Genomic DNA, 27,431 nt, shown 5'->3' with positions numbered 1-27,431 from the left:
TTTGACTCTGAGCAGAAGGAAACCTCATTTTTCCCTCTAGAGGAGGCAGGAGGAGGGTTTTGGGGGTGGGGAGCGGACATCCATCAGCCTCCCTCCTAGGCCAAACAGGCTCAGAGGTGCCAGGTTTCCACCGTGCCCTGTCCTGTGGGGCGTGGGGACACGGTGTGTCTGCCTGCACCCTGATGGCTTTGGGTGCCCATCAGATGTGCCAGCACCAGCTGAAGCAGGGCAGGTGTGATTTACTGCTCACTGAAGGTTTGGCACCATAAACCCAGCCAGGAAAACTGCTGGCATGATCCAGGCAAACATCCCAGCTCTGCCACAGCCTTGGAGTGGGATCACAGAGGGTCGTTGTTTAGGGAGGGATTGTGTGGTGGATTTATCTTGGGTGAGAGGGGTGCAAGTGGTCCCCCGTGGTCTCTGGGGGCTCATGTCAGCTTCCCATCAGACATGTGTGAGCAGGATGTGCCCTGTGATGAGATTCCCAGCTGGAGCAGTGCTGGGTGTTATTGTTGGGTCCCATCCTGAGCTCAGCGCTCAGTTTTTCCTCCGCCCTCCCTCAGACAGTTTCTATTTAAGTTTTTAGGACTCCGGGCTGGGGAATATTTGAGCAAGAGCCCAGAATATGGTCCATTACCTCCAAATGTCGCACAGCAGCTTAAAACAGGCCTGGCAAGGGAGACAGCTTAGGAAAACAGTGATGCACCTCGGAAAAGGCACTTTATTCTGTTTGCTTCTGCCATACTGGAGTATACAGTGGAAAACCGTGCTGGCTCTGCTTCTCTGCTCTCCTCTCTGGTTTCACACTGCCCAGGTGAGCTCCAGCCATCCCTCCCTGCCAAGGGCATCCTACCTGTTGTGCAACCCCCCCAGGGCTCGGTGCAATTGGCTTCATGCAGCACACGGCAAGTAGAGAAAGAGCGAGGCGGGTATTTTTCCAAGTGGGTGGGGACTCCTAAATTCCCCTGGCATTGGCCACAGAATATTTTCCAAGCCTCTGCTCCAGTGTCTCAGCCGCCTAGCCCTGGGGAATTTGGGCAGCTTCATCCCCTGCCTGACTCAGCGCAAGCTGCTCCTCATCCTCCCTCTCTTACCAAGAGCTGTGAAAAGCACCCCTGTGGCGACTGTGCTGCTCTCAGAGGAGCCACCACGGGACCAGCCTGGGTGACTCTGTGGGGACCAGTGTCATCAGGTGCCCCCCAGCACTGTGGCCTCCATCAGGTGGCCCAAATGAGCACCCAAAGTCAGCGATTCCCAGCGATGCGCAGGAATTTTGCCTGTCCCCAATTGCTTATGTAGTGTCCCCTTCCCCTGCCCAAAGGAGATGTGGGGCTACAAGGTGGGCTGGAGCAGCAGCCCCTCCTGCATCCCTGGGATGCCAGCTCCCAGGGAGGAGGAGGAGAGCTGGGAGGAGGTGGCTGGTGGTGCTGCAGGAGGGGCTGGACGCCCAGGTGGTCTCGTGCCACCGCACCCGAGCCCTTCACACCCAGTACTGGTTGTTTTTCAGCGGGGGGTTGGAAGTCCGGCAGTACTGGAGGAGTTCGGGGTCTGGAGGTGCCCCTGCAGGCGGGGGACCCTTGCCCTTGCCCTCCAGGGTGGTGACAGTCGTTAAGGGGATGTTTTGGCTGGGATCTGTCCTCCGGAAGGTCTCGTGGTCTGGCACGGCCCCATTCTTGGCCTTGGAGGCGGCAGTACCCTGGACGTGGTGCTTCCCAGTCTTGTTGCGCTTGTGCAGGTAGAAGAGCAGGGGCAAGATGAGGGCCAGCAGCAGGAAAATGAGGCAAATGGGGATGATGATGCTGAACATGTTGGCCTCAATGAAGCTGAGGAAGGTGCCCCCCGCCCCGGGGCTGGGGCTAGTGGTGGCACTGGGGGCCAGCCAGGGAGTCGGGGGCATGCCCAGTTCGCTGGCATTGGGGCTGCTTCGCGCCGTGCCATGGGGCACTGGGGGTGAGGGTGCCAGCGGGACTGTGAGCAGGGTCACACCATAGGATTTTGAGGCATTGTAGGGCTCGATGCTGTACTCCAGGGATGCCAGCGCTGGTGGCACACCGGCAGCCACCAGCTCAAAGGAAAAGCTGTCTCTCTGCAGGGGTTGTTGGGTGTCCCCAGCATCCAGCACCTCCAGCCCCACCAGCCCTTGCTCCAGCTCACTCTGGCTGAAGGTCTCGATTGGGGAGGCAGGTTGTCCTGGATCCCTGGATACCCTCACAAGACGGCTGGCACGGGGCGCCCTACGGACCTTGAAGACTGGGACGCTCTTGGTGTGGTTGGCCAGCTCACTGGCATCGAGGACACTGGTGTCCAGGAGGGCTGTGGTGCCTCGGGGCCACAGGCTGCCCGCTTGGGTCTTCACCGCTGCACGGACAGTCACATTCACCACCCCGGTCCTGTTCCCTGCCCGTGAAATGGCAACGAACTGGAAGTCATCTTCGGGTGACCTGAGGTCGCTGAAGGTGAACGTCACCTCCCTGCGATCCAGCTGCTTCTGTGAGAAACCCCGCGATGGCTTTTGGTTGACTTGCACCTGTCCAAACCTGGGGTCCCTGGTGATCCTGTACAGGACATTACCTGCCCCTCGTGATGCGGCACCCAGCAGGTGATGGTGGGACACTGGGGCCCTGTTCAGGTCTTGGGGCACCTCCAGCAGTGCAGTGGTGCTCAGGGCAGGCAGCACCTCGATCTCCAGTGAGGTCTGCATGGGTGGGTGGTGGCCACTGGAGAGCCTCAGGGCTAAGGAGCCTGGGGCACGGCTCCCAGTGGCAACAAACACCACGTGGCCAGCATTGACATCTGCTTGGGTGAAGCGGCTGATGGGCTCCCGTGGGTTGTGTGCGCTGGCCACGTGGCCAGCGAGGGGTCTCTGGAGGATGCTGTACACCATCTCCTGTGGGGACACCAGTGGGTCTGCCACGTCCAGGTACTGCGGTGACAAGGTGACCACGGAGCCTTGCGGGACCTGCAGCACTTCTTGCCGCTTCACCACCTGCGGTGACTTGGTGCTGCTGGTCACTGTTATGTTGAACGCTTCAGAGATGACCACCCCATCCTGTGGAGGACGGACAGACTGCTGTTCCCGGGGCTGGAGCCAAGCCTTAAAACTGAAATGATCTTTGGAGATGCTGTCCCCGCTATGGGCGTACACCAAACGCCTCGCTACCAGGTCTGACTGCAGGAAAAACGGCCGTGACTGCTCCAGAGGCGCACCGGCCACCAAGAGCCGTCCATGAGCCGGTGGCTCCGTCACCAGGAAGACAACATCATATCCAGCCCTCTCAGGGACCAGGATCTGGCTCAGGAGGTTGGAGGCATCCAACACCGAGGTGTCAATCTCAGCCTGCTGAGCACTTGTGAGCTGCAGACCTGGCAAGAAAGGGGATAAGAATCAACTGTTGAAAGCTGGTGAGAGTTTGATGCAATGACGGAAGAAGGAATTGGATGCAGTTTTAGATGTCTGATGTAATGTATCAGCCATGGAAAACAACACAGTGGTGTCTTCTTCAGACAGACAAGCCCTCCTGAAGAGCTGGTTTGTCCCATCCTACCCTTACCTGCGTTTTTCCAAAGCTGAGTCAAGCGCTGGAGACAATTTTCCTCGAAAGAGATCAGAACGAGGAGTATGAAAGAATCTGAGATGGTCGTGGGAGTGACCACACGGAAGCGGATGGCATCTTGGGCCAGCCAGAAGGGCTTGTCTGGCATCTCGTGCTGGTAGAAAATCAGATTGCTGTCCACCTGTAAATTAAAAAAAAATGATTGATCAGATCCTATCTTGACTGTGGGATGGAGCAACCAAGCTCTAATTAGGTAAGAAATGGGGATTTTCACTAGCCATGGCATGGTAGTGACCATGGAAAGCTCATGGTTTTTCTTTACCAGGATGTGAAATTGTGGCTGACCCATCCATGGAAGTGTTCAAGGCCAGGTTGGACAGGGCTTGGAGCAACCTGTTCTAGTGGAAAATGTCCCTGTCTATGGCGGGGGGAACAAGGTGACCTTTAATCTCCGTTCCAACCCAAACCGTTCTGTGACTCCATGATGTTTCTCCCAGCAATTAGGGGAACTGAGGCTCAGAGGAAGGGTTGTGCTTGTTCAGCATCCTCCAAGGGTGAGCACAGCACAGAGAAGCTTCCGGGGAGGGTAAACCTATGTGTCTCTGAGTGATGGACTAAAATAAGACCCTTGCTGGGCCCTAAAATTTGCCCCCACGGGAGAAGGGTTTTTTCAGAGCAGGGGTGAAAAAAATCTTGCTTGGCTCTTCCTTTCAGCAGCAGCCAGGCTGGCTGGCTCTGCAGCAGGGAGATGGCCTAGGAAAAGGGATTATAGCTCCCTCAGCCTCCCCCAGTGCTAAATCCAAGGCTGGGACAGCAGCCCTTAATCCCTCTCAGCAGCTGTTGGCAGAGCTGGGAAAGTCACAGCACGGCTGGAGCCTTGCGTTGTCTCCTGCCTGGGATCAGGTGCCTGTGGTGGCAGTGGGCTCAGACTGGGACCCCCATGCTGTGGTGGGGGTGATGAAGGGCTGTGTTTGGGGTTCTCAGGGGCTGGAGGAATTGAAATCTCACCTGGGCTTGGGTGAAGTTCCTGATTTCCTCCCCCTGTGAGGTGGTCAGCCTGCCCAGGCGTGGGGCTTGCTCGATGCTGTAGTACAGAGTGGTGGAGCTGGTGGGGCTGTTGCTCATTGCCTGCAGGTTCTGGCTGGTGATGGGTTGCAGGGCACCTGGAAAACACATCCAGTATGGATTTCAACCTGGCCACCCACCTGGAACCTCTGCCAGGGGCATGTCAGCAGTGCTTGGGCAAGGGGAGGAGGTCCAAGGGGGCCCCGTTTGAACTGGGAGGATGGGGAAGGGCTACCCACCTGGGCAGACAGTGAGGCTCTGCTTCCTGGCCAGGCTGATGACGGGCTCTCTCTGTGCCCTGATGAGGAAGAAGTGCCCAGGAGACAGGTTCTCACCATCCCACAGATCGAAGGCGAAGCCGCCATCCAGGGGTCCTGTGGAAAGCGCAGAGCTGCGCATTTGTGGGGGCCAGAGGAGATGCAGCTCCCCATTAACCTGTCAGGGTTTTGGACCAGGGACAGGGTGCGCATCCCCTGTGGTGGCACAGTGTCCCCATCACCCCGGGGGGGTGCAGGGGGCCTGGGGCACCTCAGTCCTGCCCTACCTTGGTGCACGAAGAGGACGAGGCCGTTGTCTATCTGGGCCTGAGTGAACCTCTGGACCTCAGTGCCGGGCGCTGCCCTCAGCACAACCTTCCCGTTGGCTGGGGGCTGGATGGAATAGGTCACCTCTTCTGCTGGGGAGTCCTCATCCTCGGCACGCAGGATGTGGGGGCTGAGAACAGCCGTGGCACCTTCCCGCAGCTGGGGGACAGGGAGAGGCTGTTATCCCCCTGTGGTACCCCTGGCACTTCTCCCCTTTTTCCCATCCCAGCTCAGACCACTCTGCTGGGTGCCAGAGCACATCCCAGCCCAACAAGGGCGCCTTGTCTGCATCCTGGGTGACTCCTCCATCATCTGGCCTCTTCCCAGCCCTGCGTCACCGCTGCCGTGTTTGCCAGCACGTGCCACACAGCCGGGTCTGTGCCTCTGCCCGGCTGTGCTGGAGGGCAAAGGTGCCTCATTTTCCCCAGCTCCTGGAAGTGGAAGAGGACCCCAGGGCTGTGCCGTTGAGACCTTGCTTTGCAGAGAAGGAGTTTTAGTGGGGCGCACAAGCTGGGTACACAGTGGCCACAAGCAGCCCTGTCTCTCCCTGGCTGGGTGTTTCTCCTCGCCCCTGCTCGTCCCAGTTCCCGTCCTACCGCCCCCTCACAAGGCCACAGCAAGGCCCGCTGTCCCAGCAAACCCTCCAGGAATGACAAATATGTGGCCGAGTTCAGAGCCACTGAGGAACTTCCCAGGACCACTTCCTCTCATCCAGTGGTGCTGACCCTCCTGTGGGAACACTGCCACCCCAAGGCCACGGCATCTCCCATTTCCAGCTGGAGGCAACAATTTTCCCCGCTCGTGACCCTGTGCCACATCTCCGTCTTGGCAGACCACAGGGATGAATCTTGTGCTGCCAAACAGGTTCTGCCCACGCAGCCCAGAGCTGCCCTTTGCCCTCAGGATGCCTGGAAATCATGGGGTGCACGGATGGAGCCGGGCCATGGCTCACGTGGGGTGGAGGGATGGGATGTGCAGCATCCCACAGCATCGTGAGGCTGGGATCTCGGAAATCTGCATCTTGGGAATCTGCAAGACAACACCCAGGCAGGCGCTGGAGGAGGTGCTCTGCTGGATGAGCTCTTTTCTGCTGTTTTCAGCTGGCCTAACCCAAAACATTGCTTGAGTGGGTGTGGGTGCCGACAGAGAAATTAAATCCCTCAGCAGTCCCCACGGGATGGCAGAAGCAGGCTGGAAAACACAGCTTTGGAGAGTGGAGGGTGGGGGAAGTGCTGCTGGACACACAGCCGGGACAGCAGCTTCACTGTGCATGCACTGAGTTTTTTGGGCTACTTTCTCTCCCCAGCACCCACAGCAGTTGGAATTGCACTCACACTAGGGGCTTGGAGCCAAAGAAAACTCCCTGTGGGCAAAGCAGTGGGGGCTGGCAGCCCCAGGGCATCGCTGTCCGCTGGGAAGGGACAGTCAGAGTGGCTGGAGTAGCTTTGCTCCCCGCCCCGAGCCGCGGGAGCTGACCCATTTCTCCGTGCTCCTCGTCCTCCCTGAATTATTAAAGCCTTCCGCCTGGCTCCTGCGCTCCTTGCTCAGCTCATTGTGTTTGCTCAGCCTCCGTGTCGCCTCTGCTCTCGGGGAGAGCACGCGGGGAGGCGGCGGAGCAGCGCCGGGAGCGTGGCCGAGTGCTCCAGGGCAGCGGTGGAAGCCTCTCCCTCGGTGGCATCCAGCCATCCTTCCTTCAGATGCAGCCCAAAACCTGCTGCCCCTTCCCAAGGGGCTACGCTTTGGGGTCTAGACCCAGCCTGTTGTCTCCCAGCCCTCCGAGGGCTCGGCATCCCTGGAAACCTTTGTGCAATCCCTCTCCCGGGCCCGGCCTGACCTTTAAACACTGAAGTCATCCCTCAGCAGAGCACAAACACAGCAGGGCCGGGCCTCTCCCATCGTCCCCGTTGGGGGAAGGAAGCCTTTCCCAGCTCCAGAGCTCCTCTGGGCAGCTGTGCTTGCTCTTTCCAGGGTGCAAAGGGATTCCCAGGGAAAGGCAGACAAATTGCTGCCTCAGAGTTTATTTTTAGGAGGTTTCTCTGTCTTTTCACCCTTATTCTTAGCATGATGGCTGGGGGGCCAGGGAAGGCTATGCTTACACTGGATGTCTGGAGTGGGGAAAAGGGGCTGGCACAGCCCCAGCAGCTGAGGGGTCAACTTCTCCCTGAATTTTGTCCCAGTTGAGGCAGGTCTACAAAAAGGATTTGGTGGGAAGCTTCCTGGGCTGGAGAGGGAAAACTGGGGCGGGCACAGAGCTGGGGCTGGGGGTGTCTCCCAAAGTTTGCTGGTATCCCTCAGAACGGCTGTCTCTGGGGCTACGCAGGGCAGCCCCTTCCCCTTGGGCATCTTCTCCAGAGTCCAGGTTCCTAGAACCCTTCCCAAGGTAACTGTGTGATGATCCTCATGGAGCAGATTGCTTTCCAGCTGCCACCCTGGGAAATCCCGGGATAGTGAAAGTAGGTACAGGGCGGGTGGCGGGGGCGGGGGGGATGATTGTGCTTCCGTGTTTTCCACTAAATTCTTTGCTGGAGAATTGCATTAGTGACTCCAACAGAGACAGGGAGGAGTTTGAAGCAGAAGGTGGGAGTTCAGCAGCAGGTGAGACCTCTCCCCTCCTGCCGTTTGCCGGGAGGGACATAAAGAGAGGTGTGAAAGCTACCCAGAGACTGAGTAATTCCAACCTGTGTTGGTGAAACGTGGGCAAGCTACTCTTGGAGCTGCCGGGGATCACCCCGCGAGCAGGGGCTGCGGAGGCGCTGCTGCCGCCGTGGCAGCGCTGGCCGTGCCGGGACCGCGGGGCGATGCTCCCACCTGGCGGCCGATCCCCGCATCGGCGGCGGGGCGGGGCGGGCTGGGAGCGAGGGCAGCTCGCTCTCCGCCTCCTCCACAGCCTCGCCCCGTCGGGAAAACGCTCCTCCCTTCCCCATTCCCCGTGGCTCGCCTCTGGGCGGCAGGCGGGCTCCGCCGAGCCCCAGCTCCCGCCGGTGTAGGGGGGTCCCCACGCTGGGCTGGCCGCCCCTCCCCGCGGCGTCCCTCCCTTACCTGCAAACCGGCGTTGACCTTCAGCCGCGGCCCCTTGGTGCTGCGGGGCAGGATGGTGATGAAGAGAGTCCGGGGATGGCTCTGCCGGGATACCTCGGAGGCGTTGGCCAGGATGGTGAAACTGTCAGTGAGGGATCGGGGACCATCCTGCCTGTACTGGATCTGCTGGTTCTCCACCTGCGGGGCAACGGCCGGGTGATCCTCCATGGAGGACAAAGGCCACCGGCCCCTCTGGGGAGGGGACCCTGAACCATCCTGGGAGGAGGATGGCAGCCCACCACCAGCTCAGGGGGCAACCCTGTGGGTTCTCTGTGGGAAGCAGACCTGGAGCCCAGCATGGCTGCTCTGCCTGCATCATCACCCCTTATCCCCAGGGGCTGCAGAGCAAACCATCGCCCCAAATGCCTCCATCCCTTCTGATGGGGAGAAGACTCCTGCAGCCCTCCACAACCTCCCAGTGTGGCTGGGGGCTGGAGACCACCCTGAGCTCTCCCCAAACCCTCGGGAGAGCAGCCTGGTGGGCAGGTGGGTGCCCGTGGGTGCTGTACCTCGCTCCAGGTGAAGCTGTGCAGCCCGCCCTGCTCGGGCCGCTGGCTGCTCAGGAGGGTGCCAAAGCGGGGGGGCTCGAGCACGCTGAACTCCATGCCGAGAGCTGGGTAGTAGGCATTGGGGATGCGGAGGATGCTCGAGGAGATGGTGGCAGAGCCACCTCCTGGCACCGTGATGTTGTGGACATCCAAGGGGACGGTGATGGGGAGCACAACCAGGCTGACCACCACCCCCTCCAGAGGCTCTGCACTGCGGGCTGTGATGTCCAGGACAAACCGGTCACGCTCCTCGTTGGGCTTCGAGTGCAGGTAGAGGACTCTGCCACTGTTGATGTCCTCCTGGGTGAAGGACTGGATGGGGTCCAGGCTGGGCTGCTCGTTCATGTCCTGGCTGTGCTGAAGCATTGCCAGGAAGCCGGAGGCTGGGGGGCTGCTCACCAGGTAGACTATGTCTTGGGAAGATATCTCTTCGTGGGTCACCTGGGAGTGTAGGGGAGACCAGGCATGGGTGGGAGGGCTGGTAACTGGGGCTGGGCTGTGCCACAGCCCATCTGCTGTGCAATCAATCCCTCAAAGCTTTGCTGTGGGATGAACTGCAAGAATCACCATGCCTGAAGCCCCCTCTGCCCCTGGGCAAAGCCTGACAAGAACACAAGGCCTTGACTCTGAGCAGGTGGGAGTAGAATGGAGTCCCATGGGTGGCCATCCTGGTTTGGTGGCCAGGCAAGTCATGCAAGCATGGGGAATGACTAGAGAAGGGCATACTCACCAGTAAGTCCTCCTCCTTGATCCCAGCCGCTTCCCCCTGGAAAACATAGATCTCCCTGTGGTTGACTATGCTCAAGGGGTTGGGATGGGTATCCAAGAACACGCTGATGGCCAGCGTGTCCTCCACTGCCACCTCATTTGCTTCTACAGTGAACTGGAGCTCATCCCGGCTGTTCCTGCTCCCGTTGTGGTGGTAGGAGATCTCTCCTGCCAGCAGGTCCCTCTGGGAGAAGGCCATGACCGGCTGCTCCCCTCTCAGCACGGTCCCCCACCTTGGGGGGGTGGTTATCAGGAACCGTATCTCTTCATCTGACCTGATGTCCATGTTGGTCTCCAGGCTGAGGACAGAGGAGTCAATGCTCCCTTGGGTGCCCTGGTGGATGACCAGACCGGTGTTGTTGACTATTTTGATGTAGGGCTCTGATGCCTGCACTTCCAGGAGCGCTGTGGTTTGGTGGAGGCCATCCGAGACCTGTAGCTGGATCCAGCCCCGGTCAGCCCCAGAATGGACAAAGAGGATCTTCTTTTTCCTCAGGTCATCCTGAGTGAATCGATAGACCTGGTGGCTTCTGTCATCGACAGACACAATGCTGCCAAACAAGATGTCCTTCCTGGTCAGCACCAGCTGCGCGTCGGAGAAGCCGGAGTCCCTGTCAGTGAAGGCAATGTCGTCGGTGGTCAGCAGGTGCTGCCCGTTGCGCACCACGTTGAAGACTCTGTTCACTGCCCGCACAGGGCTGTGGTCGTTCACGGGTTGGATGGAGACCCTGAAAACGCCCCTCACCTCCTCGGCCTCCGACTCGGCGCTGCCCTCACCCTGCCTGATGGCTACGAAGGGGATATCGTCCTCCAGCGTCTCGGAGTCATCGTGCTGGTACAGCAGCCGGCGCTGGAGGATGTCGTCGTTGCTGAACTCCGTGATCTCCTCTCTGGAGGCCCAGCCGTGGGACGCAGCCCAGGCCAGCCTGCCGTGTGCTGGCCCCTCAATCACCTCATAGACATAGTCCATGCTGTTTACGCTCTGCACAAACAAGTGATCCTTGGAGATGACAGCCTGTCCACCTTCCTGCACAGTCAGGAGCACGTTGGTCAAAGTTGGTGCGTCAGGGTCCCCACCAATGCTGATTCTGTAGGTATAGACAGGTGAGTGCTGCTCACCAGCGTGGACACGGAACTGGAAGAAGTCCTCAGCTTGCTGGGAGTTCCTGATGGTCACGCTGTAGCTCAGGTGGTTTCCCAGCAGGTCCTCTTCAGTAAATCCAAAGCCTTCAGTCAGCCTGTTGCCAAGCAGCTCCAGGTTTCCCTTTTTGGGAGCCTGGATGATCATGTAGTGGAAGGGAACCCGGGCAGAGTTTGGATCTTCCAACATTGCCTCCAGCTCGTTGCTGGTGATATTTCTGTGCCGCTTATTCTTCATCTGGAGGGGAGCCATGGTCCTCATCTTAATGGTGGCTCTTTTAATCCTTATGAGGAAGGTGTTGTTTGGCAAGAGCTTCTGCCCCACCTGGACTTTGAACCTCACCTCCTCCACGCTGTCTTCCAGCCGGTGCTCTGGGTCTGTGCTAAAATACTGGATGCGCCCTTGCTCCAGGTCTTGCTGGTGGAAGGACTCGACTTTTTTCCATTCCACTCCCATGCTCCCTTGCTTCTGGACCTCACCGTACTTCAGAGGCTCCGTGAGGACATACAGGATGGAGACCCGTTGTTCCACAGCGTTCGTCTCCACTGACAGGTTGGCTGTGGTGATGCGTGCGGCCCCTCCTTGGGAGAGGGAGAGGCCAGTGTTATTGAGCAGCCGGATTTCAGGATCAATGGCGAGGATCCTCAGGGTGGCAATGGGGCTCGGGACGGTGCCATCACTCACCTGCAAGGTGAGCTGTAAGTTTGTCCCACCCTGGTGCACGTAGACTACGTTGCCAGCTTCCAGGTCCCTGCAGGAGAACTCTTCAATGGGCACTCCAGGGTGGAAGTCTAACTCCACATAACCCTCCTCCATCTGCTGACCATGCAGCTGGAATTCGAGGTCATTGCAGGATGAGTCATCATCCAGGACCTGCAGGATGTCGGTGGTCAGGTGTTTCCGTGTGTGCCTCAGGATTGTCATGTGGTTCCCACGGGGGAAGATCACCTGTGGGGCATCGTTGACAGGGTTGATCATGATGGGCAGCAGGTACACCTGCCCCTGCCGCAGGCACTCTGGGACCCCTTGCTGGGTGGTCACTGTCACCTCCAGCATCAGCTGGTCCATGGGCCCCTCGGAGCCATCGTGGATATACCTGACCTTCCGATTCACAATGTCTAACAAAGTGAACTTCCTTCTGCTCCTGGACCCGGGAATGTCCAGCTCCAGCTGGCCATGCCTGGGATCATTGGTGATGCTGAAGAGGATTTGGGACTGGCGGATGTTGGCCAGGCTCAAATCCACCGTCGGCTGGGCATGTTTCCACTCCAGGTAGGCCATGCCCCCCTCGGAGACGATGAGGGGGCTGACGTGCAGCAGCCTGCTGATGTTGGCAAAGGCGGGTGGGAAGCTGCTGTCGGGCCGGCACGGTTCCACCACCAGGCCCGGTGCTCCCGAAAAGCCATTTGGAGGTGGGGAGGTGGATGCCTCATCCTGCTCATAGACCTCCTCGTAGTCCCAGTAGTGGTCCTGCTTCCCACAGCCTGCTGTGATGTCCTTTGTGATCACGGCGTCCTGCAGGCTCCGCCTCTGCAGGTTTATCCGGAGGTCCTCCAAGCAGCCAACAAATGAGTGGTTGGTCATGGTCCACAACGAGACGAATGAAAGATGGTGCTCCCTCAGCCTTTGCAAGGCTTTTTCATCCATACCTCCAATGAAGAGGTTTCCCTGAAGGTCCAGGTAGTTGTTGATGCCCCGGTTGGAGGTGGATGAAGCGTAGTAATCTATCAGTATCTCAAACTTGTGTTTATCTGTGTGGACTTTGACGTAGTGCTGCTGCTCGTCGCTGATGAAGACATTGTTGTGCAGGACGATGACACCGTTCCCCTTCTCCACAAACCCTCGCAGACGCCCGTTGGAGATCTCCAGGTAGAAGAAGTCATTCTCCAGCCCAGCGTGGTAGATGAGGGGTGCCTGGGTGATGCTCGTCGTTATCACAAACTCAATGGTCGCTTCCTGCCTTGCGTTCCACGTGGGAAAAGCAACGTAGGAGTGCGGCCCCGGGAACCCGAATGGGTCCTCGGGCTCTGCAGAGAACTGTGTGCTGCACCCTTCCTGGACACGGTAGAAGGTCTTGGAGCTGCCATCAGCAGACAGATGGGAGAGGACATCCAGGCCGTTGAATGTCACCAAGTGAAGACAACCCCTGAAGGGAGGGCTGGCCTCGGCAAGGTACGGCAGGTCCAGGCTGCCCGTCCCGCCGGCATAGAGGCCGTACTGGATGTCCAGCTCCCTGGCTGGCCCTGCGATGTCTGCGGAGCTGTTGAAGACGCCGTCGATGGTCAGTGTCATCCTGCCATCCTCCACCAGCAGCTCCACATTGTGCACTGCCAGGTTATTGAGCTGCAGCCCTGCTGGTGACTGCAAGGTCACCTCCTCCAAGCCCAACTTCAGCCTGGCCTGCAGGGAAAGACATAAAATCCTCAGCTTAAGTGAGTCCTCCTCACCTTCCAGTAACACCTGCTGAAGCGTGGACCCACATCCAGCTGCTTGCAAGGGTTTTGGTCCCTCGGTTCAGTCCTAAACCTCTCGATATGCTGCTCCTTCATCCTCCCCATGGGCCTGCCCTCTTTGTCCTTCTCTCTGAATTTCTCTCCTTTTTCACTCACTCTCAGCAAACCCCACTTTTAGGGCTGGGGTTCTCCATCTCCCAGTCCCACAGCTGGGCTTCTCCCCTCCCCTCACAGAGCAGCCCTGCCAGATGCTGGCTCCTCCTTCTCTGCTCTCTCTTGCCCACTGCCCTCCATCCTTGCAACCTGGGCTGCTTCCAGCCCTTTCCCTGGGAACTGGCAGGGGAAATAGCAGGCTTTGCTCCTCGTGGGCAGCAGCCTGGAGCCTGCCTAAGTAGAGGGTTAGCTGGTGGGACACGTGGCCTGCATTAGGGACACCTCTGGCCAGTGGCTCGCTCGCTGTTCTGCTTTGGTTTAATGTGGTTGGTAGCCCAGCCCAGGCTGCAGGAGAGGCAGGATGTGTGCCTCGAATGCTCCTTGCTCTTTTCCTTCATGGCGGATGCCAACACCATAACCACAACAGGGAATTTTATTCCTCTGTCTTGACTGCTTCCCATGTTCCAGCTGGGACAAGGGAGGTCTCTTCTTCCCCTGGATCCCCTTGTCTCACCTGCTCACACCTGAGGGAGCTGTGCACCGTGTCTGACCACACAATGCAAACGGGGTGCCAGTGTCAGGGTGTCCCCATGACCATCCCCACCATCACCCGGGCAGTGGGTGAGGAGCTTCCCCAGAAGGAGCCTGTTTCTCTGTATTTAACCAAATCTTCCAAGACCGTGTCCACTCTTCTCTGGTACTCTCGGTGTTCCCTTTTAGGGGTCCTGGCAGCTGGGCTGCCCCTTCACCCCCTCACTGGATGAAGCCATGACACAGAGCCCCCAGCCCAGGGAGAGGATGGGGTGCTGGGGGCTGACCTGCAGGCGGCCAGCTTGCAGCTGGAGCAGGAGGTGGTCGGGCTGGCCGGCAGCCAGGAAGAGCAGCCCGTTCCCCTGGCTGGTGAGCAGCTGCAGGTGCAGCCGCACCGTGCGCGAGGCATCCGCCAGCGGCATCTCCACGAAGCTGTCCCCAAAGAAAGAGGCTGGGGAGGGAAGGGAGAGAGGTCAGGCAGGGAAGGAAACCTCCTGCAAGCCCCGAATGAGACACCAAATCCAGGAAAGGGCTGGGAATAAGACCCCAATCCCAGCACGGATCAGGGAATGAGATCCCAGATCCCAGAAAGGAGTTGGGAATGATGCGCCAAATCCCAGCAGGGATCCGATCAGGCAGTGAATTCCCATCGATTCCCACCCAAACCCCACCCCAAATCTCCCCAAATTCCCCCAATTTCCACCCCAAATTACCCCCCAAATCTCACCCCAAATCCATCCCAAATCCTTCCAAATTCTCACCCCAAATCCCCCTAGTTCCTGCCACAAGTGGGTGCTGTGATTATGGAGCCTCCCAAGCCCACCCATCAGCCCTTCCCTTGTTTGCCCTCTGGCAGGTTGCTGGAGTCCAGCAGGCTAAAAAGACCCTTGGGGGAGTCTGTTTTTCTGATTTTCCAAAAAAAAAAAAAACCCTAGAAGGGTTTGCGTTGGAAGGAAACTTAAAGCTCATCTAGTCCAAGCCCCCTGCAACAGTCAGGGATATTTTCCACTAGCCCAGGTTGCTCCAAGCCCTGTCCAACCTGGCTTTGGATGGGGCAGCCAGAGCTTCTCTGGGCAGCCTGTGCCAGGGCCTCAGCACCTTCTGATTAAAGAAATTGTGTTTCTCCTCAGTGCTGGAGGAATGAACGTGAGTGCCAGTGATCCATATGTGGATGTGAGAGCGTACGGAAACCTCGTCTCAAAGTGGGCGCCTGGAGATGCGGCTGGAACATGTTCAACACCAGCATACATCAGCCCTGGAGGACTCAGCTCAATGGCATGTGGTCATGAAATGACAGACTGTGTCACAGGGCAGGGGAGGGAGAGTGCAGGATTAAGAGTACAGGGAGCGGCAAGGCTTAATTTTAGAGCGCTTTTAGTTTTTAGCTGACTCAAAGCATGCATGTGCATCTCACACACGTTAAATGTGTGTGGCTGGGGCGTGCAGCCACCCATCCTGCTTGGCTCCAGCTCAGCCTGTGGCAAAGCTCTGTGCTTAAACATAAACACTCCGGCCCTGTAAGCTGGAAATGTCTGGGGAGGATATGTCAGGGACGGGGGGGCAAATGCACATTTTCAGTCCATATGTAGTCACGGGCTCTGCTGGAGTTTGTGTGAAGTTTTCCTGCTGTGCTTTACTAGAGCACTTATCAGATCCACCCACTTGCCGACCTACCCTTAGGTTTGGGGTCCCAGACCTGTCTTGCTGAGGTGCCATGGGCAAACAAGAATAGGAATTTGCTTCCCTGGTTGCATTTTCCTCTTGCCCAAATTTCTGTGGGATGACCAGGGTGGGAATGGGCAATGCAGACTTTGCTCACAGGGTGGTGCAGCAAGTGAAAACCCAACCCAGCAAGTGAAAACCCAGCCCTGCAAGACAGCCACAGCCACTGAGGCATTTGGAAGGGGACCATTTGTAGAGGTAGGTGATGGCAAAAGCTGGCGTGGCAGGGACAGAGTTGGAGCACTCTGTTTTAGCTATTCACATTTTCTTCAGAGCTAAGCCCCACAGTACCCTGCATGGGGGAAGCTCTTCTGAGCCCCTTGGGAATGGGGGAACCTCCTCATCCAGGACACCACAAAAAATCATTTCCTGCCACTGGCAGCAGAAAAAAGTGCCTCAGTTTTCCCCTGTGGTCTGGGGGGATGACGTGGGTGTCGCAAGGACCATCACCCCGCCTGTTCTGGACAGGGAGGAAATGGCACCATGGAAATATCTGGCCTTTGCTGTAACACCGAGCCCTTTGCCCAGCCCAGGGCAAGGCTCTCAGGGCGCCTGCTCATTCCCTGGCCCTCGTGCCTGCTGCTGGCATGGGGCACTTTGGTTTCCTTGTTCTCTTCAGCCCAGCCAGTGACTCAGAGGAGCTGTGCTGTTCTCTGCAGGGCTCTGTCCTTCCCTGACCCGCTCCCTCCTTCCCATGGTCCCAGCAAACCCAGCCTTGCCCCGCGGCCAAGGGTGGTGGGTGCTGGGGCTCTCAGCACCGCCTTGTCCTGGGGCTTGGTGAACAGGAGTGACGTGACACGGATCTTCTGTCCCTCCTTGCACAACCACAGGCACACGTGCGTGCACATTTGGTCCCCAGAGACATCCCCGTACGTTATGTGCTGGCTCCCGTCGAGGTTCCCTGTGCATGCTCCACGCTCCAGCTCCCACTGGGATTTTGCTACATTTTAGTGGCTTCCCCTAATTCACAAAATGTTTTTCAGATGGGTTCTGAGAGGCTGTTCTCATGGGGAGGGAAAGCTTGGCTGGGCTGGACCCACCAGCAGCTCCCATGCCCGCCCAGGGACTGGGCAGTGTCTCGCCGTGGGTGCTGGGGATGAGGGTTTGGGGCTGCTCCAGGACCAGCTTGTTTTCCAGTGTGCCAGGGGGCACCAGCTCCTGCAGCCAGCACATTTTGTTCTGCCTTCACTCTCCCAAAAAGAAATGTTTTTCTTCTTCTCTCATAAAATACTACTAATAAAAAGCTCCCAGAGGTGCAGATGCCATGGGGAGTGGTGCTGTTTGTTGGGGAGGATGAAGGACCCTTGCCCAGATCTAGGAGACGCTGGAATTTTTCTCCAGCAGCAGAGCCATGTAAGTTACTGCTGTTTGTTTTCCCAAATTCCTGCTTTATTTCAGGGCCACTCTCCTCCTCTTCCCACATCAGCCCAGCCAGGATGTGAAGCCACTTAGCCCGTGACATTTTGCTTTCACGACAGACCTGCAGCTTCTCACCTCCATCTCCCCTCTTCCTTACCCTCCACTTTGGAAAAGACGCAGAAAACATGGATTTCTTGGGGGTTTTTTTCAAACCCGTTTTGTTCTGGAGGAACCTCCATAGGACAGGGTGCTCCATCCTGGTCCATCACTTGGAGCAAGCAGGGTCTTCCATGCACCCTTCCCCATCTGTGGGCAGTCTCAGGTGAGCTCCTGATCTCCTCAGGTGATCATCCCATGAGGATCAGTTCCCATGTCCCAACAGCACCCTATCTCAAGTGATCTAAGGATGCCATGACCACACCAAAGTCGTGTTGTGCCCCTCATCCCTGGATGCAGATGCCCAGGGCGGCCTCTCCTCTCCTGTCACGGGGAGCAACAGGTCCCCATGTCCCGGCCATGGGTTGGAGTGGACACCCCGGATGTCCCAGTCACCCCAGATAAAAACAATTGACATTCCCAGCTAGCTTCGTCTCACAGGAAATCACCATCCGTGCCTTGCCAAGCCGATTGAAAGGCGTTGACGAGGCGAGAGGAGCCTCCGTCACAGTTTCCGAGCAGCCAGCCAGCAGCCAGCAGATTACAGACTGCACTGTCACTTGGGTTTGGGGTTTTTTTTTTTGTTTTTTTCTTTTTTCTTTTTTTTTTTTGCATTGAAAAAAACAAGGAGATGAGCCAAAAGCTCTAAGGAGGGGTCTAGGAGCGAGGCCCCGGGTGTGCTGGGCTGCTCCCAGGGCCGGCAAACAAGCGAGGGCTCTGTGCGAGCCCGCCCTGCCCCGGCACCCGCCCCAGCCGCCGGCCACGCGCCGGCCCCGGGACGCTTTGGCCCCTTTCCCCTGCTCCAACCGCTGAAAACACGGCTGCTCCGGCCTCTCCCGTTGCTGGTTTTTTTAGATGTTCAGGGAATTTTCTGGCTGGAGGAGCAGAGCTGGAGGGGATCCCCATCTCTCCGTGTGCTTGGGGCACAGCAAGGCCGTTTTGGGCTCTCCTTTTTGTTTTAACAAGACATCTCAGCACAAAAACTTCTCCCACCTCTTTCCCAGCACGTAGGAGGTTGAAGGAGCCAACTCCAGGCCCAGACAAAGGGAAGTACTCGGAAAGCTCAGCTCAGAGAGAAGCAGCGCTGGACACGAAGGGTTTGGGGAGCAGGGAGACGTCTCCTGGGTGTGTGGGAGGGCGTAAAAGCTGATGGGTGGATGCTGCCCTGCCCGAAGGCTCCTACCCCAGCTTGGGGCATCCCCAGCCCTGCCGAGGACAGCCAGCTGCGTTTTGGGCATGCGGGAGGAGGTGCATCCCAGCCCTGAGGGGCTGCAGGGTCTCCCATCGCTGCGGCCACAGGAGGACGCTGAGGCTGAGGAGGAAGGAGCGGAGCAAACCCTGCCTGGGGATGGGGGTGTGGAGCCGGGGAGGGGCTGGATGCTCAACAAGGCTCCATTCAGGCTGCGGTGGGGCAGGTGGGGGCCAGAGCCGGTGGCCGGCTGTGTTTGCAGGGAGGGGACTGGAATTCATTAAAGCAGCTCTTTAATGAGCGCAACGGGTGCCAGGAGAGCCCCGTGCAGACACACGCGCCCCCTTGAAAGACTCCCTGTGTTTGCAGCCGCTTCCCACCCCGGCCACACCGGTTTTCCAACGGTGGAAAAACAGCCGGGGAGTGAAAGCTCCTTGTAGCCCGAACAGCCCCGGGCTTGTGCGGCCGCTGGTGCAGCCCAGCCCGCCGGCTGCCCTCCTTCCTGCCCGCCTACCCTGTGCCAACAAGCGGCCCCTGTGCCTGGGGCTGTGCCTGGTGCTGGGCTGCTGCTGGGCCGCCCCAAGGGCAGCTTGCTGCATTCCTCCTCCGCAGCCTCAGGAGCTGGTTTTGAGGCGCTCTGAGTTGTTTGGGCTTGGTTTTTCTAAATTTAAGTAACTTAAGGTCACCCGTTGTCAGCCCCATTGCGCTGCAGCCCCACCTGGAGGGGCTGGGGGATGTGAACACTGGAGAGATTTGGGGGGATGTGAACATGGGAGGAGTCCAGGGGATGGAAATACTGGAGGATCTTGGAGGATGCAAACACTGGAGGGGCTCGGGGGTGGCTGCCCAGCCCTGGGGATGCTGCTCAGCAGCTTGATCCCCTTCCATTCCTCAAGAAGTGTGTGCATAAGGATCCCTTGTCCCATTCCCAGTGCAGGCAGAGTGGGCAGGACCAGCACCGTGGGTGGTCCTGGGGGGTCCCTTGTCCCCAGCCTGGCTCTCTGATGCCCAATGGGACCTGTAGCCCCCTGGAGCAGGGGCTGGGCTGTGGGCCTGTCCCCACACAGGGTGGAGGAGCCACAGGAAGAAGGGATCCAATGGGTTTTTGGAGAAAGGCTCCATTATGTTCCACATTCCCTTCGTTTTACGGTGTGGTTTTATTTATGGCCGGGGAAGGAAATGAGCAGCTTGCGAGGAGGGTAAGGCAAACACAGTGGCCCTCGGCTTTGGCTGGGGGGACAAATGGGGGGCTGCTGCCTTCAGACGTGCCCTAAGACCCGAGCTGAGCACCCGTCTGGATCTCCACAGCAAAGAAATCCCATTGCAATGGAGATGAGCTGGGTTTAGCCTGCAGCAAGGACATTCAAACCCAGTGGGGACCTTGGGATCACAGCACAGTCCCCTTGTGCTTGCCCCTGGAAAGCTCGGGGTTCTGTCTCAGGATTTATTGGATGCGGTGTCGTGGGCACAGATCCATCCCTGCTGTGATAGCTCCTGGCACGCAGGAGGACTTTTTTCCTTTCATCCCCAGCCCCAGTGATTGCAGTGACTGCTGCTCCCACATCCCGAGCCAGGGCTGTGAGTGCTTTTCCAACCCCGGCAATGGGAATGAGTGCTCTGGTTCTCGCCTCCCACCCTCCATCTGGCCCTCCCTCACGGCGGGGCTCCCAGGGGCCGGCGCTTTCCAGGAGTGCTGGCCAGCAGAGATTGCTGGAAAGCAGCACCCACAAAACCACCAGAAAAGCCGTGGCTGGTCACCTTCCCAAGCCTGCCGACCACCAGCGGTGCCATCACCTTTGTTTTGGGCGTGGGAGGGAGGAGAGTCCCGGCCAGGGGTGCTTTGCTTCACCCCCATCCCACCCCGGTGGCCTCTGGCTGCACCGCGTCGCTTTGAACCCCTCCTCCTGTGTTTATTCATTCAGTTCCTCTCCCCCGTTCCCCGGCCAGCTGCTCTCCGCTCGCCTTCCCCAGCCTCCTGCCTGACAGCTTTGGGGAAAAAACAGCCTTTTTTTTTTACAGCCCACGGACTCTGGGGTCAGGGGGAAAACATGAAAACATGCCCCCTGCTAATTCCGTCTTGGAATGTCTGGGAGGGGGCTGGTTGTACCCTCCCGTGTCCTGCCGGTCCCCAAGCTCTGCCCAGCGCCTGTGCCTGCTCCTGCCTGCCTTCCCCATCCTTATGGAGCAGCATTAGGAGCTGTCATAGCTGGAGGCCATAAAGCAGGGTCCAGGAGGCTTGGCTGGAGCTGCCGAGCTCCATCGCTTATCCAGCGTGGTTTTACGATGATTCAAGCACAGCCCTAAAGCTGATGGTATTTCCTGAGCTCTCCTACTCGGCCAGATGCAGAGCCGTGGAGGGGAGGGCAAGGAGCTGGGAGCCAGCCTGAAACCCCCCCACAGAGGTCACAGGGCTTTTGGGAAGAGCTGGGGGGATGCCCCTCTGGAGCAAGCAGCCCCAAAGCCCGGCGTGAGCAGGAGCAGGGATGAAGAGCTTTTAACGAGGTGTGGCTCAATGGCTCCGGAGGGACTTAAGGGATAAGCCCAAGCTGGAAGCAGTGTTTGGAGTGTTTGCCCTGGGAAGGGAAGCGGGGGGGAGAAAGTGGGAGGATTTGGGGAAGCGGGAGGCTCAATGGGGCTTTTGTGCCGTCCCCTGCAGCGTGACTCAGGCTCGCTCAGGCTCACTCAGGCTCCCGCTGCCAGGAGAAGTTGGCCTGGAAATATTGTATCAGCCCCAGAGGACGTGGTTTCCAAACCATTCGAAGACGGGTTTTGTTCTATTTTTTCTTTCTTTTTCTCTCTCCCAAGCCCTCTTCCTCTGCCTCTCAGCTCCACCCTGCACATCCTGGCACCCGCTGCCACTGTGTTCCCTACCCCACTGCTTCCCACCCGGTGAAGGAACAGCTTGTAGAGCTGCAGGAGGGCACGTGGTGGCACACGAGGGGACAATCCCAGCCAGCCCCGTGCTGGAGGAGCCGGAGGATCCTGGAGGAGTGGGGCGCCTGGGTGCACATCCCACCTGCAGATCCCTGAATTCCATCCCTGCCTGACCAACAGAGCCGGTGCCTGTTCCCAAGCTCATCCCCAGACCCAGCGAGGGAAAGGAGCTGGCGGGGGGAGGATTGGAGGAGCCGGGCCAGGGGATGCTCACATCACAGACACGCCTGGAAGGGCTCGATGTTACCGGAGAGATCCTCGCCTGGTGTCAACAAACAGCCCGGCCGCCGCCGCCGGAGAGGGGCCCGGCTCCAGCCGCCCGGGCTCTGATGTTTCCCCAGCCTCGCTGGTGTCAAGTGGCTCCTGACGTGCCAGGATGGGGGGAGTTATCAGCCAAAATGGGGGGAGAGGAACGAGCAGGAGCGGGAGTGTTGAAACTTTGCCAGGAGATACCTGCTTGCCTTAATTGCAGCATCCAGCGCTCAGGGATGGGGAAATGTTTTAACAGTGATGTTAAAACGTGCAATTACGGTGTAAAATGTGTAAATTGGGGTGATTCAGCTTTAGTTGTGCTGGTCTGGTAAGGCAGCACCCACAGCACCCTGCACCCCACAGGGCACCAAGGACCACAGCCAGGATGAGCTTTTGGTGATGCTGAGTGCTGTGAGGGGCAGAGAAAAGTGTCTGCACGGACAGAGATGGGGAGTTGCAGCGGATGGGGGAAAGAGAGGATCCTTTTCCTCCTTTGGAGCTGACATGCTAAACTGTCTGCAAAGAAAATCAGTATTTTCTTTTCCTCCCCTCTTTCTAGAGCTGAAAGCTCTGCCTCTCCTCTCCTCTCCTCTCCTCTCCTCTCCTCTCCTCTCCTCTCCTCTCCTCTCCTCTCCTCTCCTCTCCTCTCCTCTCCTCTCCTCTCCTCTCCTCTCCTCTCCTCTCCTCTCCTCTCCTCTCCTCTCCTCTCCTCTCCTCTCCTCTCCTCTCCTCTCCTCTCCTCTCCTCTCCTCTCCTCTCCTCTCCTCTCCTCTCCTCTCCTCTCCTCTCCTCTCCTCTCCTCTCCTCTCCTCTCCTCTCCTCTCCTCTCCTCTCCTCCATCCCTCCCTGCCCTGCCTCCCCCTCCCCACTCCTGCTATCCCCTGACTTTTCCATCCATGAGAAACGCCCGCCGGGGTGATGTTTACAGAGAAAATAAATGCCTGCTCTATTTGTAGCTCGGGGGGAGGCACGGCTGCCGGCGGGGCTGTGGGGGTGTGGAAGCGGGCGCTCACATCCCCTCCCAGGGCTGCAGGGCTTTCTCAGCCACATTCACCTCGGGCCAAGACTTCCCTCTCTTCTCCCAAGCTCCCAGAGGAAATGACCCTGGTGGGCTCAGAAATTTCTGTGGGATGGGGTGCTGAAAACCTTGAAGCCCTTTTGAAGCCCGGCCGGAGGCTGGGAAAGGGAATGGGAAATTCCTGCTGCCTGCCAGTGCTGCACCAAGCCAGGGGTCTGAGATGGCCGAGGATGGGGAGCACCCATTAACACGGCTGGGGATGGCACCACAAGCAGTTGGTGACTCCAAACCCTCCCTCCCTCGCCTGCCCGCAGCAAAGAGGAAAAACAACTTCCAGAAAGCCAAGGTTTGGGCAAAAGTAGCGGCAGGGATTCACAGGGCCGTCCCGAGCTGACTCACAGCTCACGACGGCTCCTTCCCCAGCCAGTGAGTCACGGCGAGGGATGAATTTGCTTCTCCATCTCCTTGTCTGGGAGGCACGTGATGGACCCGGCCACCTCCAAACCGTGTTTGCCCCATGACTTTCTCCACTGCCGGCAGTTTTTGGCACTCCCGCCCTTCTCCGGGCTGCTTTCCGTCTGTCTGTCGGGCTGTCAGGCAGCCAAGAGCAGCCCTTGGGCACAGGGCAGCTCCCAGAGGTATTGCCCGGAGCCATGCAATGGGTGACACACCCGGGGAAGGATGGAAAATGGGAATCTCTCACCCTCTTGGATCCACAGCTCAGGGCATAAACATCTCCCACCCCACCCTGATGACAGTTGAGAGGCCCTGTTTGGTCTGTCCCGAGGAGAAACGGCTGGTAATGGGTGACAAATCAGGCAGCAAATCGTCCTGCATCCTCCCAGTCCTGGGGTTGGGAAGACCAGTCCTGCCCCTATGGATTTTGGCCTGGCTTTGCAGAGTCCAATGCTGCCCTGAATCTCAGCTTGCCTTTGAGAAGCAAAGGCTTTTTGAAAGGCTCTCTGACTTCATAGAACGTATTTGGAATATATTTTATAGAATGTATTAATATTCCATCAATACAACAGACTATAAATTATCCTTATATAACAACACCTAACTATATTCTGCTATATTGGTCAATAAAACATAAAAACTCGACCTCCCTTTTTCTGGTCTGTTTACCTCAGAAAAGGTCTGAGGAGGGTGTCCCATCCCCGTGGAGCATGGCACTGTCCAACCAAACACAGGGCACGATGGACACAGCTCAGAGAAGGGCTGGCTGGGGAGTGAGGGAGCTTTCCTTTCTCTGTGTCTCCAGGGGCTGGTGGCACACGAGGCTTGGCATGCCCAGGTGAGAGCTGGGAAGGCCACAGGAGTTTCTCGGAGTGTCCCAGCTGAAGGCTGGGGGTGATGCTCACACTTGGGGCAGCTGGCTTCCCAAAAAGGAGACAAAGCGAGGCCAGCACCTGGAAAGGGCCACGGGAGCAGCCCCTGCGAGCGGAGGCTGGGCTGGGCCAACGCCCGTTGAACAGTGTGTGCTTTGAGCTTTATTTAGGCACGAAGGCTCCCGCCTCCCAGGCCCTGTTCCTGTCCAGCCTTCAACCTGACGTGAGCTCCTCGGGGTGAGCTTAACCCTGTCCTGCGATCCTGCAGGAATGTGCTCATTATATATTTGCCCGCAGCCCTCTGTTGCTAAATATAAGAGTGAGACAAGAATATTCCTCCCCGATTCCCACGATACCAGTTTGTCTTCTCCCCCCTTTTCAGCATTTTTCCTGTTCTTTCCCATCAGCTGGAAACTTTTCCAGCTGCTTTGAGCTATGACCTTAAAACATGTGGCGCGATCATAAAAAAGAAAATTTGAATAAATCAGTCAGATATCCAAAAGTGGAGGGAAAGGAAGAGCCGAGGTGGCTCCACAGAGCTGAGAAACCTGGGGAAAGCAGGAGGGATCTTGGATGGATACCCCAGGGCAGACACTGCTCCCTACCCATGGGCAGGTATCCTGGACAAGCCAGTATCCCACTTGCCTCCCCAGGACCCCGTCACTGCTTCTGGGGTCCGCCTAAACTTTGGAGGGTGTCACATTCTTGACACCCACTTGCTGAAATCTTGGGGTGAACGCTGCTCACAGGCAGTCTACACATCCAATTCTCTCTTCTCCCCTCATTCCAAACCTCCAGTAAGAGGGATTTTGGGGAAGGGGGAGCCCAGCCTGTGGGTGACCTCACTGAGAACCGAAGGGGAGTCAGGCTGTCGAAAAACTGTTTACTAAAGCTTCACACTCTGATGTCAAGAGGACAAGTTTTATGAGTGTTTTTTCTTTTTGGTATAATCCTGTATTTGATGAAGTGCATGGTGACTCTTCCCATGCTGGGCTGGGCAGGAAGCTCCGGGTTCCTGAACCTGAGCTTGGAGGTTCCTGGAGGGAACACAAAACACAGGCTTCAGTCCCAAAAACCTCAGCCCCATGCTCAGCATGCTGCTGGTGGCTCTCCCTAACGGAGACACAGGGATGTCCCATGGTGGGCAGCCCATGGGAACAGCTGGAATGAGTGCTGCTGGTCTCGGCAGCGATGTTCCCAACTGCAGGGGGCTTGTGGGAGGCTGCTGCCCAGACCCAGGGTCACAGCTGGAACATCTGTTCCAGCCCAGTGCAGACACAGTCCCCAGTATTGGAAAATGGATGTAAACCCCCCTTTTCTTCCCCAGCCCCACCTGTTAACACCAGGGAGATGCCCACTGATCCCCAGAGCTGTGTTGCAGCCATGGGGGGAGTCTGGGGGTGTTGGCAGGTGTCAGTGAAAGCCATGGGGATTTGGGGTTTTTTGGGGGGTTTCTCCAGCCCATTCACCATGAAAGAGTTTGGGGCTGCCAGGGCAGCCCTCAGACCCACCCTGGACATGGTGCAAGCAGCAGATCCACGTGGGGAAATCCCATCCTGGGATGGAAAGGTCAGGGCTGGGAGGAAGACCACTCTGTTCATTAACAAAAGGGATTTTTTCCACTCAGCTTGCCAGGCACCCTCCTATTTTGGTGCATGACAAAAAATAGAAAGAACAAGGCCTAAGGTAACGAAAGGAGCATGTCCCAGAGGCCGCTTGCTGTCTGGGAGGGAACAGGGACAACAAGAGACCCACTGCAGCCCTGCAGTGCTGAGGGCCACAAGGCTGGGATCATCCTCCTCCTTGCGCTAACACAGGCTGGGATGCAGAAGGTGGCTGGGAAACAAAAGACTGGAGGTTTTCAGTAATTCCTTTGGAAACTGCTGGGAGCAAGCTCCTGCCTTGCTGCTGGTCAGAGTCCTGGTCGCTGGGGGGAAGTTTGGGGAAGAGAAACTGCACAGTGAAATGATATATTATTTTTGGGATGAGTTAGGGACATGAAAGTGCTTTTTAAGTTCCCTTCACTTTCAAAGCTGCAGATGCTGCTTGATGCAGTGCAGTGCCCAGTCAGATCCCAGGCACAGCTTGGAGGGTCAGACCTGTCCCAGCGGAATGAGACCCCTGTCGAGACCTGCAGAAGGTGCTGAGGCTCAGAGCAGGGCAGCTCTGAGCATCACAGAGCAGGAGAGGGAGCAGGGAGGGAGCAGGGCTGTGGGACAAGATGCTGAGGCTGGACACACATCCGTGACAAGAGCTGGGTGGGAAAACCTGGCTGCTTCATGGGGAAAACCGGGTATAAATCCCCGCCTTGTGTCCACCAGAACTGCCACATGCCCAGCGCTGACCCCGTGCAGCAGCCATCCCTGGGGCACCACGGGGTGACCCTCAGCCCCAGCTGGTGATGGGTGCCCCGTCACCCCAGGGTGGTCCCGCGCCCTTCTGGGGCTGTGCTGCTGGGAGAGGTGAGCCCACTCACTCCCTTGCCCTGGCCACCAGCAGCCCCGGGAGGTGACACACGCCTAGCAGACTCTCCAGCTCCCTCCTTCCTGCCGAGCCCCCGCTCCTGGCATGGAGAGGGGCTGCCCTCGCAGGCGGCTCCCGTGGCAAGGCCAGACACGGGCAGGGAGGGCTGGCGAGCTCACTCCCCGTGGCGCCGGGCTTGGCGGGGCAGCCACGGTGCCTTATCCCCGCCGGCTGCGCCTGGCCAAAGCCGCTCCGAGCACACGGCCGCCTGTGCCCTGCGGAGAGCACCCAGCGAGGCACCCGAGAGCCACCCTGCGAGCCGCTCCCCTCCCACCCCCGGCTCTCCTGCCCCAAACACAGCGCTCCTGCCGGCTTGGCCACAGGAGCCCGCACCCCTGGGTCACCCACGGCCGCACCGCTCCCCGCTGGCTCCGCAGCTCGCCCAGGAGGAGCGTTATCCCGAAGGATTTCCCACCCTTGGCTCTGCGGTGGGCTGAGGGTCGGGACTCACCTCCGGCCGGGGGTCCCGCGGTGAGGGGCTGGGGGTGGCCGGCCAGCAGCAGCAGCAGCAGCACGGTGGCGATGCCACCTCGGGCACCCATCGTGTCCCCCGGGGCTGCAGCAGCGGCCAGGGCTCCGGGACGGCACAACCTCGGCCGGCGCCTGCTTCCAGCCGAGGGCTCCTGCTACTACTATATTTAATAAAGCGGAGCGAGGGAGGGACCTGTAACTTCTCCCGCCTGTCAGAAAGGGGAAATTCGCTCGGATTACAAACCCAATTTCTCCTCTTAAAGGGCTAGAGGCCCTCGCCACCCACACCCGCTCCTGAAAGCAGCCTTGTTCCCGCCGGGCGAGGAGAGGGAGGAGCGGGGTAAGAGCCCGATGCGGGGTGCGAGGGGCGGCTCCGGAGGCACCGCCTGCTCCGGGCTAAGCAGGATGTCACAGAATCCCAAAATATTCTGAGTTGGAAGCGACCCACAAGGATCATCGGATCCAACTGCTCAGTGAATGGCCCATGCAGGGATCAAAGCTTGGTGTTATTAGCACCGTGCTCAAACCAACTGGGCTAATCCCCACAGATCTCTTGGCACCGGGCACTTCTAGGGGAGCAGAGCCAGTTCCTGGTGTCCACACA

At 58.3% G+C, this 27,431-nt stretch overlaps 1 protein-coding gene across 1 annotated transcript; it reads right to left on the bottom strand.

The window, feature by feature from the left end:
- Positions 1–701: 701 nt before the first annotated feature.
- CSPG4 (chondroitin sulfate proteoglycan 4) lies at positions 702–27,052 on the bottom strand. The gene is made up of 10 exons (XM_066196147.1): positions 26,808–27,052; positions 14,163–14,326; positions 9,560–13,138; positions 8,791–9,270; positions 8,243–8,419; positions 5,164–5,362; positions 4,859–4,993; positions 4,563–4,717; positions 3,552–3,735; positions 702–3,363 (listed from the first exon to the last, which is right to left on the bottom strand). The coding sequence occupies exons 1-10, from the start codon at positions 26,896–26,898 to the stop codon at positions 1,481–1,483; spliced, it is 7,047 nt and encodes a 2,348-aa protein (XP_066052244.1). The 5' UTR covers positions 26,899–27,052; the 3' UTR covers positions 702–1,480.
- Positions 27,053–27,431: the final 379 nt, after the last annotated feature.

This window comes from Chamaea fasciata, unplaced genomic scaffold (genome assembly GCF_029207755.1).
Source record: "Chamaea fasciata isolate MVZ Bird 193981 ecotype frontalis unplaced genomic scaffold, bChaFas1.0.hap1 SCAF_14, whole genome shotgun sequence".
Taxonomy (NCBI): Eukaryota; Metazoa; Chordata; class Aves; order Passeriformes; family Sylviidae; genus Chamaea; species Chamaea fasciata.
The sequence above is the reverse complement of the archived record's forward strand: the minus strand, read 5'-3'. Positions and strand labels throughout refer to the sequence as shown.